Source organism: Urtica dioica, chromosome 3 (assembly GCF_054948205.1).
Source record: "Urtica dioica subsp. dioica isolate 48M chromosome 3, U.dioica_male_clone48M_v1_H2, whole genome shotgun sequence".
NCBI lineage: Eukaryota > Viridiplantae > Streptophyta > Magnoliopsida > Rosales > Urticaceae > Urtica > Urtica dioica.
The window spans coordinates 43457783-43472007 of record NC_142758.1 but is presented as its reverse complement, the minus strand read 5'-3'; the positions used below and the strand labels follow the sequence as shown (position 1 = coordinate 43472007).

The window sequence follows — 14225 nt, the reverse complement described above, 5'->3', positions numbered from 1 at the left end:
TTATCCATTAGCAAAACAACATAGATTACCTTTCATTTATGCAAATAATTTTGCCTCTTCTTGTTGTTATCTTATCCATAGTGATGTGTGGGTACCATATCATGTCCCTTCACGTTTGGGACACATATTTTTCTTGACTCTTTTTTATGATAGATCTAGATTTTGTTGGATCTTTCTTACGAAATACAAATCTGAGGTTCATACCATCATTCCAAGATTTTGTGCATATGTTTCTAACCATTTCTCTACTAACATTAAAACTTTTCGTTCTGACAATGCCAAGGAACTAACCTTTACAGATTATTTCTCAAAGAATGGTATCCTTCATCAATTTTCCTGTGTGGAAACGCTACAATAAAACTCCGTGGTAGAAAGAAAGAACATCATCTTTTAAATGTTGCAAGGTCTTTATTCTTTCAATCTAGGATTCCTATTCATTTTTGGACTGACTGTTTGCTAACTGCCATTTACCTGATTAACATAAATCCTTTTAAGGTTTTGTCTCATAAGACACCTTATGAAGTTTTGTTTCAGAAACAAGTTGATTATGATTATCTTAGAGTCTTTGGCTTAGAGCTCATAGAACAAAGTTTGAGCCACGTGCTCGTAAATGTATCATGATTGGTTATCCACAGGGTATCAAGGGATACAAGCTTCTGGATCTGCACAGTCATGAGGTATTTGTATCTAGAGATGTGGTTTTTCATGAAAAGGTCTTCCATTTCCATGAACACACTCTAGAAACACATATAAAAGATCCTTTTGAGCATATACCATTGCCTATTGTTAAATCTGTTGATATTCCTAATCCTAGTCAGTCTTTGAGAATGACCATGTCCTTGTTACTGAGATTGATCATACATCTGTGGATCAACCACATTGTCACCAAAGCACTTCTCTATCTCAACCTTCTAATTTAGTACAACCTCACTCGCCACCAATAGAAGTTCCAAGAAGAAAGTCCACAAGACATCATAATCCTCCAACATACCTACAAGAGTATCATTGCAATCTCCTAAAATCAGGTTCAAGTTATCATTCTAAGCATACTATTGACACAATTTTGAATTATGGCAATCTCTTTATGCCTTTCAGAAATTTTGTCCTATCTGTTACAGCACAGCCTGCTTCATATTTTTATCACATAGATGTCAAATCTAGAGAATGGAGACAAGCTATGGCTGACGAAATTGAGGCTATGCATAAGAACAATACTTGGTCTATTGTTTCCTTGCCTCCAAATAAATCTGCCATTGGTTGCAGATGGATCTTTACAAATAAGCTGAATTCTGATGGCACTCTAGTAATAAGAAAAGCAAGATTGGTTGCTAAAAGGGTTTATACAAAAAGAGGGAGTTGATTTTTTAGACACTTTCTCTCATGTTGCTAAACTTGTCTCAGTCAAATTTCTTCTTAGCCTTGCTTCTTCTCAAAATTGGTTTTTGTCTCAACTTGATATTAATACTTTTTTGAATGGTGATTTGTTTGAAGAAGTGTATATGGAGATGTCTTTAGGTTATCAACCTTAGGGGGTGCATGGTCAAGCGACATGAAAGTTGGTGTGCAAACTTCACAAGTCCATTTATGGACTCAAACAAGCTTCAAGACAGTGGAATTTGAAGTTCATTGAGGCTGTTCTTCAGGCTGGTTTTATTCAGTCCAAGTCAGATCATTCTATGTACACAAGAGGACATGGTTCCAATTTTGTGGTGATCTTATTATATGTTGATGATACCATACTATCTGGTCCTAATAAACTTGTTATTCAAGATGTTAAGATCTTTCTAAGCTCTATTTTCAGGTTGAAGGACTTAGGTGATATGAAATACTTCCTAGGTTTGGAAGTAGCAAAATCTAAAAATGGCATTGTCTTGTGTCAAAGACAATATGCTTTACAGATTTTAGAAGATGCATGCTTTCTTGACTCTAAACCAGTCAAAATGCCTATAAATCCAAGAATTAATTTAAGATTGGTTGATGATGATTATCTGGATGATTCTACATATTATCAGATACTCATTGGACGTCTGTTATACCTAACTATACCATATATTACTTTTGCAGTGAACTGCTTAAGTCAATCTGTGCAAGCTCCCAGAGTCACTCACTTACAAGAACTTCATCATCTGCTTAGATACATCAAGTCCAGTCCTAGACTAGGCCTTTTCTATCATTCAAATGTTAGGGTAGCAACCCAAGTTCCACATCGAAAGAGTGGGCAAGAATTGCCTTGGATATAAGAGTCACACCAACTCCATTAGTATGAGGCCTTTTTGGGAAGGTGCCCATAGACAAAATCGTGCGGGCTTGAGCCCAAAGCGGACAATATCATATTAATGTGGAGTTATGGTGGGTTGGCAGCCCAACACGGTGGAGAACGGGGGCCCTACAAGTGGTATCAGAGCCAAAGGTTCAGGAGCACTGGGAGTTTGGGTTGTGTTTGCGATGTGGAAGGAGAAGCCCTCAATGTGATGACCTCGCGATGGGAGTGCCTTGTGTGAAAGTCTTCCTGACAATGATGATGGTCAGGCGGCTTGTCCCGTTGGTGCCAAACGGCGGTACAAGATGATTTCGCTAGAGGGGAGGCCACGTGTATGTGGTTCTTGGTTTGAGGGAAGGATTGTTAGGCTAGCAACCCAAGTCCCACATCGAAAGAGTAGGCAAGAATTGCCTTGGATATAAGAGTCACACCAACTCCATTAATATGAGGCCTTTTGGGAAGGTGCCCAAAGACAAAACCGTGCGGACTTGGGCCCAAAGCGGACAATATCATATTAATGTGGAGTTATGGTGGGTTGGTAGCCCAACACGGTAGAGAACGGGGGCCCTACATCAAACCTTTCTCAATTGCGTGCTTTTACTGATGCCGATTGGGAAACTTGCACTGATACACAACGTTCTATAACCAGTTATTATGTCTTTGTAGGTGATGCTCTCGTGTCTTGGAAGTCCAAAAGGCAAACCACTATGTCCAGGAGCTCGGCAGAGGCAGAATATCGGGCATTGGCAGCTGTGATTCGCGAATTGGTGTGGCTGCAACAATTGGCACGAGATTTTCATATCAAGTCCGAGTTATCATCCGTGATTTATTGTGACAATCAGGAAACCATATACATTGCCTCGAATCCAACATATCACGAGCGAAACAAACACATTGAAATCGATCTCCATTTTGTCAGAGATCGCCTTCAAAGTTGTTTGGTTAAACAGCTTCCTATCCGCACTAAGTTCCAGGTTGCAGATCTTTGCACAAAGCCCTTGGCCTCTCCGGCCCTGATATCTCTCACATCCGAGATGAACTTGTTGAATCTTTATAGTCCATCTTGAGGGGGTGTTTTGGGTTTAATGGTTAAGTTCGTTTCTTAGGTTACAAGTTAATCGTGAGTCGTTTATTTGTTTTATTTTTCTTTCTGTTGTTTTGTCTTTCAGTTGTTATAAACGACGAGTCGTTTTGTGTCGTTATAACACTGATGTGACATTTCAGTTGTATTTAAAAAGGATTTAAAACAATCATTGTTTAATCGATTCAATTTATTCTCTCCGATTTCAATCAATGAATCAGAGCTTTCTTCTTCATCTCTCTCGATCTTGAATCCTCCGAATTCTCAGATTCAATAACTCTCCCCGAGGAAACTCTGAGAACATGAAACGGAGTAAAATGAAAGAACGAGAGAGATTGTTTGAAAAAATCAAGCTTGATCAATCGATCATTTGTTCATTTAATTAGTATACATTAACCATGATTACAAAGTATGTCATAACTTTTGACTAGGCTAGCTTACTCGTGACATAAACTATCTAATAGTTCAAGCTACCTTATAATAATAATAAAAAAAACAATAATTAAACCTCATAAATTTTATTTTGCGCCTATATATTGATTTTTCTTTTTTCTTTTCTTTCAAACGTCGGTGCTGATTTTGTTGCCGCTTTCTTTAATTTTTGGTTGAAATTCTGCAATACCTTGTTAAATTTTGGGCTTCACCTAGTCGAGGATAAATAAGAATGAAAACAAAAAAAGGACAAAATGTCGGGCCAAATTTCGGAAAAAACAATGGCGAAACAAGGAAACAAATTTTTTTTTTTTTTTTATGAGTATCAATAATCACAATTTGAATGCAGTTTCTTCTACTTCAGTTCACTTTTTAAACAGTGATGAACTATATCATAAAATAAACGACAATGCGTTCAAAGCCATTTAATTAAAAGGTGTAATAATGCTCACATGGGCCGAGGCCAATGGTCTTTAAAAGACCCCCATGTGAAGCAATTTGTCATCAAGACATGGCACTATTTTTTTCACCATATTATTTAAAGAATAATAAGGATATATATCACAATTACGTCTCTGTTGGAATAATTGCCTTATAGATATTGGTAATACTATTACCATGTGCTAATCCTGGAATAACACTTCATTTTTCTGCTAGTACCTGGAAAAGCAAAAGCAGTTTAGAGCATCTTCAACGGTAAGCTAATGTCAAATTAACTTACAATGCCACATAAGTCATATCAAAATACAACTTACTTAAGATAAATCATCCACAATGGTAAACTAATTTCTCCTCTTGTTTAAGTTTATCCCACTTATCAATTTCTATTTTTGTTTATTTTTTATTCAATTTCCACTTGTTAAAACTATAATTTTTTTTATTAAGTGGGTCCCATGTATTTTGCTTAAGCAAGTAGCTCTATAGAGCTAATTTCTTTAGCTAATCACATAGTCAAATTGCCAAATAATGGTTAAGCAAATTGCTTAACATTTCTGCTAATTGCAAGCAAATCCTTAAAATTGTTAAGTCAAACACCATCAAAGATGCTCTAGACCCCTTATTGTCAAACTCTTTATCTGAAACGTTTTAGACACTAAAGCGAAATTCTTTACTTTATTTATAATTTTTGTATTTGTCGTGGTTCAAACTGATCTTCTTATTTGGAGGCTGTGTCCTTAGCATTAAATTGATTAGTTCATCTTGTCTTAATAATACTTCAGTCTTGATTGAAAATAAAATAGTTTCTTACACATAAACTTTTATGTGCTTAAATGTTAAAGATTGTTCATTTGAAAAATTGAATGACTCAACAAAGTTGATCTGATTTATTATTCCTTTAGTAACTAGTTGGATTTGAGATAAACTCTAACATCCGGCCTGAATGAAAATTCTATTAAGACCGAAATAGAATGTTTCGGTCCTTAATGGATCTAAATTTTCCAGTCTGAGTAGTACCGAAATTTCAGCCAAATACAAGAACATTTTAATTCTATCGCAATTCACGTAATTAAACAAAATTAAATCCTAAAATACAATCTAATATATGAACAATAGTATCATAATTTTAAGAATAGTGTCATAATTTTTTCTCAAGATAAATAGTATCATACTTTTAAGAATTCTATTATGAACAATACCGAAACGAGATACATCTCGGGTTTTATTTTGTTCGGATGCCGACCTTTAATTTGAGAAGAATAACATAAATTTAAAAACAATATCACTATCCATAAAGTTCAAACCAACACCGGTTTAACATATGGAGATTCGACCATGTTATTATCCATAAATTTATAAACAGTATCATTATCCATAAATTTAAAAACAGTATCATTGTTACATCTCACATCAAAATGGTGGATAAACTTAGCACAATATCTATGTTTTCACATGGTTATTTACATACTTTTTTTTACAAGTGTGATACGTTACCTTGGTTGAAGCGAAATGACATATGTACCCCCTGAATAAGCAAAACTCCTAATTTTCAGAAATATCACGTTTGTACCTAATTAGTTTACTGTTTATTATCTATGGATATCCTAAAAATTATTCATAAGAGACAGAAATTTATAAGCAACTACATTACATCAAATTTATTGTTAATTAGTCATTGGTTTCACTAACAACAATTAATTGACAACATTGTCCAAATAACTACGGCCCATTAATTGCAATGAGCATAAATTATTTAGGTGAAATTGTCAATAAATTTTTTATAATAGAATCAGTGACTAATTAACTATAATTAACTAAACGTGAACTATTATGCAAATTTAAAATTTGTATGGCTATATATAACATATAGTTATATCCTTTATTTTGAGTTAAGGTTTGATTTTTTTTCTTCGAAAACTCTATTATACCCTTTTGGGTTATTTTAAATAAGAGATTTGTAACTAATTAGGCCACTTTAAACATGTGATTTTGGATCTAGTTTATTTTTGACAATTTTTAGAGATATAGCCAAATGGCTTATGTGACAATAATTAAGGTATGATTTGCCCTTATTTATTAACAAATTCGTCACTTTCTCTCTCATATTTTTTTCAAATTATTTTTTTTTATTCATCAAAACTTTAAAAATTCGTATTTTTCTCATACGAACTTGAAATTGAGTGATTTCAGATCTTACAATTTCGTGGAGTCGAGATCTTCAAAAATAGACCCATTGTGTTTGATGAAAAATTATATTTATGTCGACAATTTCAAAAAATTTCAATTATTTCCATATTTAAGGTAGTAACGTGATTTTTCTACATCTATGGTATTAGACATGATTTTTCATCAAACACAATGGATCTATTTTTGAAGATCTCACCGTCACGAATCCATAGGATTTGGAATCACTCAATTTCGAGTTCATATGAGATAGATATGGTTTTTTGATGTTTTTATGTAAAAAAATGTAGGAAAAAAGTAGGAGAGAGAAAATGACGAATTTGTTAATAAATAAGGGCAAATCAGACCTTAATTATTGCCACATAAACCTGTTGGCTATTTCCCTAAAAATTGTGAAACATAGGCTAAAAACAAATTTCATAGTTTCATTTTGGATATTTTGCTACATTATCCTTTAAATAATCTAATGGAAAAAAAAAAACAAAAAACAAAAAAAAATGTCTCTATTTATCTATCTATTAAATTAAATATGATAAAAATCAGCATCATATACATTATTTATCAAAGAAATGAGCTTGTATTATATTGTATACGGTGGAGGCTTAGGCAAGAACACAGGTTGAACCAAGGTTTAAAATATCGATACCGATACCCATACCGAGGTTCTGATTTTACGGATATATCGAGTATCGATGGATATATCGACGGATATTCTATAACAATTTAAATACCGACTACCGATTATATCGATGATATATCGATGATATATCGGATACCGACGGATATATCGGCAGAAATCCTATAAAAATGTATAAAATGTATATATAATTTAATGATACATATAACAATTATATTTTAAATAGATATATATATATATAACATATCTATATAGATATATACGTATATTTATATCTATAAATATACGTAATGAATGAATATATAACATTTATTTAGCTAACATTAAAGTTCACCTTATTATGAAATTAATAAATTTTAAAAAATCACTCCATATAAACATATGTAGTTCTATGAATTTTAATAAGCAATAATGAGTCTTCATCTTCCCAAGAACTCAAGTTTAAATTTTGGGCCTGTTTAGAGCTATGTAAATAGGTATTTCAGGAATAACTTTTCTGTTTTGGCTGTTGTAGGAATTTGTTTTACATTTAAAAAAAATCACTTCATATGTAGTTCTATGAATTTTAATAAGCAATAATGAGTCTTCATATTCCTAAGAACTCAAGTTTAAATTTTGGACCTGTTTAGAGCTATGAAAATAGGTATTTCAGGAATAACTTTTATGTTTTTGGCTGTTGTAGGAATTTTTTTTAGAAAAACGGTATATCGGGAAGAAAACGATATTTAGGCTGTTATATCAGTTTTTTTACCGAGCCTTCAAAAAAACGGATATATCGGCGATATATCCCTATATATCGCCGATATTTAGAACCTTGGGTTGAACAACCGGAAGAGATAGTTTTACTCCTCATTATGGATTTAGTTCAAAGCATCTAACAAGTAGTAAAACATAACTAATAAACCCAACTTTATCTGCTTGGAAAAATATTAATTTCACTGAAAATACTTTCCGTAATTCTTACTTCTTTATTTTTTAAACCAATATTTCTAATTAGTCAAAAAGTTACTTTTTGTTTTCTGTATAGTGAATTATCTTGTTTTTATACGTACAAATAGCTTTCTTTCAACCTTAATTTCTTCAAATAGAAACAAAGGAAAAAAAAAAGAAATAATAAGACATGAAAAAGAAAACTACTCAATAATTAGATGTACTTTCATTTTTTTGTTGCTAAAAATGAAACAGCACAACAGTGGAACTCGGATCTTCTTGAGTACAAATGATGTTCTCTTTTAGTCGAGCAGAAAAAAAAGGCAAAAACATCATCATCATTTTCATGCTGCTCATTTTTGGATATCATATGAATTCACAGTCAAAATGTAATGTTTTACTTGTTATTATTTTGTTACTTTGACCTACCACTAATGATTGGGTTGGACTTTGAAGGCCAAGTAATCTCTAGAACTTTATCATGTATGCGACATTCTTATGATCATTGTTTCCAATTAGACCGTCAAATGAATAATAGCAATCTGGGACTACTTTTGTATTATCAAATGATTGATATATATATATATAAATATAAATATAAATATATATATATATATATATATATATATATATATATATATATATATTACGCCAATATGTGTACACACATTTACAAAGGATGACCTTTCAGCTAGATTATAGTTGGATAATAATATTTCCGTAATGATTACTAAACAGTCGAGAGTATTAATAATACAAATCCACTATATTGATATATATATATATATATATATATATATATATATATATATATATATATATATATTTGCATGAACTTTAGTAATCCCACTCCCATTCCATGTATAATACAATACTTGTATATGTATACAGTGCATGTTCACCACTGATAGTACTGTTCCCATAAACATGTACATTAATGTTGTATATCTATATATATGTACTCGATAGATACCGCTAGTATATAGCTGTTACTGCTCCTATTTAATTCACAAGCAAGCTAGCTAAGATCATAAATATATAAACATTAAACCACGACCATATATGTATATTTGTATGATAAAAGTTCTATTTGTGAGAGTTACACGTACATATATATACGTATCTACATAAATTAATTTATCATATTGATGACATTGTGATCCGTCTCAACTATATGTATTTATATATACTCGCGCATGTGGCTGTAATTATAAGCGAATGCGATGTGTGTGTATATATATATGTTAATTTTTTTTTTATTATTTATCTATATACTTTCGAAAGTGGTTGTGATACTCATAAATAACACTAAAACCTGTGTCCTATAACATTTATATAGTTTTTATTTGATTTGATTTATTTTTATTTTGCTATGAGAACATCTCATATAGTTATGATGTCTCCAGGGGAGACAGATTTTTTCTATCCAATCACACAGTGACATTAATTAGAACTTATTAACGAGAGACACGGTTAATTTAATTATTGTATGAATCTCCATTAGGGTATTCTCTGTACAGTACAACTTGGGATACATAATTTTCCACACCAACTATATATGTGCAAGTACTAAACTTGTATATGTAAGGATGGTAATAGTTGTGCCACAATTTCATTTAATTAAAAAATCTCATGAGCTCACGACTTACAGGTTGATAATTACCAGAACTGTTTAAAAGGACGTGAATAGTTAGCGCGCAATTAATATATGTACTAATTCACTCGAAAGTAAGAACAAGATTAAACATGCCAGTAACAAAAGTAGCAAATTACCATGAGAGAGTCTTAAATTCCTTCCCAAAAAAAAATAAAATAATAAATAATGGTTGTTTTTTTTCTTCAGCATGCATAGGTTAATCATTTTTTTTCCCACATACAAAACAATGTTAAGCATTCATAAATTAAAACGCTTCTATTCTCTTTTACAAAAAGAGCATAGTAATTATTCCATATAGATATTGAATCAGATACTAGCCGGGAATCTTATGAATATTTTTTTTTCTAGATCGATCGAAGGTACATGATTACATTTTTACAATTTTTTCGAAGCAAACTGTATGGAGGAGGGTAAACCAATTATAAAGTGACTATACAATCTAAAACGATTTTTTCTCAAACACGATAGGAGTTCGGTTTCGTTAAAGATTCCATGTGTGAAAGATTAATCAACAACTAAGGTCAAGAATTACTTATGTCATTGTGAATTATTTTTTAGATTGAATTCGACTCACAGTGAGTAAACTCAAAGAGAAAAACCAACTAAAGAATGAATGTTAGAGATCACACACACAGAAAAAGATCATGAAAAGAGTTGACAAAATTTATAAGGTATAAATTACTCATTTCATTATCAATTAATTTTAAGATGGAAGCCAAATTACGTACTTGATACAAGTTCTTGAATCAAAATATAAGTTGACACTCAAAATATCTTTATAGATACTTTAATCTATAAAATAGAAGCACATGAAGTTTAACTGCTAATATTTAGAATAACAAAGATACTTTATTCCAAAGTAGAAATATATATTATCATTTAAAAAAATAGAAATTAAAATATAAATTATAAATAAAGCTGTTGGCATTTACTATGTTTTCTGTATATATAGATATGCATAAATTAATTAGAATAATGTATCCCAGCTAAAAGCAAAAGCAAAAGGGCCCTATTGTTTAATGATCTTAATTTCAGTATGTCATCTACTGGACGAGAGAAGAAATGCACATTAATGCGAAGTACCAACAGCGTATTGTAAGAAATCAAATTAATAATATAGAAGTGGACATTATATATAACAGTGAAATGAAGGTACCTAAAAAATAAAATGTAAATATATATACTTATGTGAAACATGTAATTGAATTCGAATGAATCAGTAGTAGATGTGATTTGTAATTTATTATAAGTACAGACGACGTAATCTTTGCGCACATGTATCATGATCGCAAATATATATCACATATATTTTCTTGGTGGGTTTCGTACATTATATGTCTAAGACGCTGTCAAAATAAACTTATGGTATGGTATGCTGTGACAAATAAATAATGTTTCAATTCATGACGCCATAATTACATCTAACCATATTTTGTACTCGTCATTAAAAGAACGACATATTCATGAAATGATGTCTTTCACCAAGTTGCGATGTAAATACATATAAATATACGCTTCAATAGATTTTTGTACGTGACATTTATAAGATATGGGATCATTAATTTGAAAGCTCAGCCTGTCAACATTGATAATAATTAAAAAAAAAAAAAAAAAAACTAACCGATTAAATTTCATAGAATAAAGCCAAAATAAACATAAAGAACTAGCCGTTGCTGCTAAAAACAAAAACAAAAACAAAAATAAAATACTAATAATTAAGTAAACCTTTAGCAATACTTCTATTCCACTTATTGGTAACAGCTAGTGAGTACAAGTTCCTTAACTAAATAAAGTCATGCTAATCACGTTCAAATCACCACCAAGAGCTAATTAATTCAAGGGCGACTAAAAAAAGACACAAAGATTATAATATTACCACTATTACCACCACCACGACTACTACTACTTGTTATACTATTACAAGCTAGCGAATCATTAATTAATCACCAAGTAACTGTAACTAACTAATTATTATCATTATCATTCTATTATTATCAAAACACCGGAGAGGAAGGCGAAGCGTTGACCAGATTGAGGATGCTGTTCCAGTAACTCTTGTTCTCCTGGATATCGAAAAACCCGCTCGCTCCGGAGCAACTTCCGTCGCCGGAGCCTCCATCTCCGGCGTCTCCGCTGTCTCCGGTGCCGACACCATCGTTCGCCGGATCTTCCTCCGACGTGGCGTACGCGAACACGTCGCCGAAACTCTCCATAACGTTGCACATCGTCGTAGTGGTAGTAGTAGCAGTAGCGACGCTTTCCATAACATTGTTGTGATGGTTGTTGTGGTTCATGAACCAACCGTTCGCACCTCCGTCCGTACACCCGAACGCCTGAAACGACATGTCGTTTTCGTCACTGTTGTCATCGTCGCCGAACAAGGCGAGCGACGACGGAACGACTGTCGTGGCCGCCGCGGCGGTAGGGAAGTTGAGAGTGGAGGTCGGAGATTCCAGGTCGTCCATTGCAAGCATGCACAAGAGAGCGTTGTTGTTATTAGTATTATTGTTATTGGAATCGATACTAATGTCGTTGGGGTTTGACCGCGTTGACCACGAGCTTTGCCACGCCTTGAGGATGTCGAGGCACGGGGGCCCGGGCTTGTAGTGATGGTGGGCCCTTTGGGGCGGGCCCGCGGAAGGGTTGTTGACCGCGGCGGCGGCGACGATGAGCTTTGACTCTCTGACGAGCCTGGCCTCGGCTTCGAGCCGAGCGCTCTCCCACTGAGCCATGTGGCTCAGGTTCGCGGCGTCTTTGGGGTTTCCCGAGCTCGAGCCGAGCGCGTCGGTCTTCGGCTTGTGGGTCACCGGGTCAATGCCCATCTTCGTGAGCCTCTTCTTCAAGTGAGTGTTCCAATAGTTCTTGATCTCGTTGTCTGTTCTCTTCGGCAAGTGAGTGGCTATCGCTGACCACCTAATAATATCAGACTTTATTAGATAATTATGTACATTTCTTTCTATAACACACATATCGATCGTGTAATGAGTTTCGTTTGTTTCGAGTGTAGAAAATTAACTGAGCGTTTTTTTAGGGTTTTGTTCCGTATTTATCATGATGATCTGTGATAATAATAATCATCATCATCATCATATCTCGTAGCTTGGAGCTTTCTTACTTATTATTTATTATAATTTCCTTAATGAATTGTCGCGATATATGTAAGATCGTGATAATTATGGAATAAGTGAATGAAGTATGGCAGGAGAAATTAAGAGGGAGTTGGGAAAATTTATCTTCACCTTTAATTAAATTATATATTTATTAAAGATCGGAAAACAAAATATTTAAACTGCTTGACTGGTGTCTGTCACAAGACTTAATGATACGCTATAAATATATATAATACATAATAACACATTATTATATACCTGTTTCCAAGGAGAGCATGAAGTTGAATGATAGTCTGTTCTTCTTGCAAGCTGAATTTTCCTCTTTTGATATCAGGCCTAAGGTAGTTTGTCCAACGAAGTCTACAGCTTTTGCCACACCTTTGAAGCCCTGATAATATCATATCACGTTTAAATTAAAAATAATTATAAAATACAAAGGTTTATACATACGTTGAAAGCAAAGAAAACCCTAAACTGAGAAGTTAACGCATGTAATTACTATCTATGCTATATATATGTATGTGAAGAAGAAATAATCAAAGTTTTAATTTTAATTACCAGCTTTGGCAGGCAAAGCTCGCCAACTTCCATGACCGTGTTCTTCGATATGAGCCAATAGCTTTTGGTCTTCTTCAGGAGTCCATGGACCTTTTTTCAACCCCACTTTTTCACAGCATGGAGATCTTCCCATATTATTATACGTGTGTAAGAGGAGCTCAAGCTTTGAACGAGTAGATTTCCTTGTAGAAGTTTAAGAGAGAGAAATAGAGTTTCTTTTCTTGAGCTAGAAAGATCTATAGATTCTTGACTGATTAAGTTAAAATGTCTGAAAGAGATTGGGGTAACAAGAAAGATTCTAGTGGATATATATAGACGCTAGAGTAGTAGTAATAAATATGATGGAGAGAGAGAGAGAGAGAGTATGAAAATGATCTTCCTTGTCATGACCAATATACCCTTCATGTCATCTTAAATATGTATATATCACATTCACATATGGTCCAAGCTAAACATTCTCCTGTAGCAATTTGTATGTAATCTCAATTTTCGGCGGTGTTAGCATGTGCAACGTAATAATAATAATAATAATAATAATGTTCCTTGCCAACTTAGCTAGTTACCAATTACAATACACGACATGGATGTGTATTAGTAGGCAAACATAATTTTGTTGGAAGATTTTGGTACTTAGGACAGCAAAACTTTGTTTTCACTAATTTAAGAAAAATTAATGTACGACCAGCTCTTTTTTGGATTATATCACTGGTGATGACTGGCTGCAAAAATATGCATAATATCTTTATCTATGAGATATATAAGAAAAAAAAAATATTTTGCGTAATTTATGTTAACGTGTAATTTGTGCTACAAATTCGTAATGACTAGTTTAATGAAGGTTTAGTGTGACGTAATAAGTAGCACGCAACGGGAAAAAAAATAAGCACTTAACATTCTGAAAAGATTAACATGTGCAGTTAGGCATTTGATGTAAATCA

The 14225-nt window shown here is 33.1% G+C and overlaps 1 protein-coding gene across 1 annotated transcript; it reads right to left on the bottom strand.

Moving 5' to 3' along the window:
• Positions 1 to 11047: 11047 nt before the first annotated feature.
• On the bottom strand, positions 11048 to 13540 carry LOC149402969 (uncharacterized). Its single transcript, XM_089608781.1, has 3 exons — positions 13288 to 13540; positions 12988 to 13117; positions 11048 to 12532 (listed from the first exon to the last, which is right to left on the bottom strand). The coding sequence occupies exons 1-3, from the start codon at positions 13418 to 13420 to the stop codon at positions 11614 to 11616; spliced, it is 1182 nt and encodes a 393-aa protein (XP_089464907.1). The 5' UTR covers positions 13421 to 13540; the 3' UTR covers positions 11048 to 11613.
• Positions 13541 to 14225: the final 685 nt, after the last annotated feature.

Coding starts and splice junctions, on each gene's coding strand:
- LOC149402969 (XM_089608781.1), bottom strand. CDS start 13,420: ATGGGAAGATCTCCATGCTGTGAAAAAGTGGGGTTGAAAAAAGGTCCA. Junction 13,118..13,287: donor AGCTTTGCCTGCCAAAGCTG/GTAATTAAAATT, acceptor TGATATTATCAG/GGCTTCAAAGGTGTGGCAAA. Junction 12,533..12,987: donor CATGCTCTCCTTGGAAACAG/GTATATAATAAT, acceptor TGATATTATTAG/GTGGTCAGCGATAGCCACTC.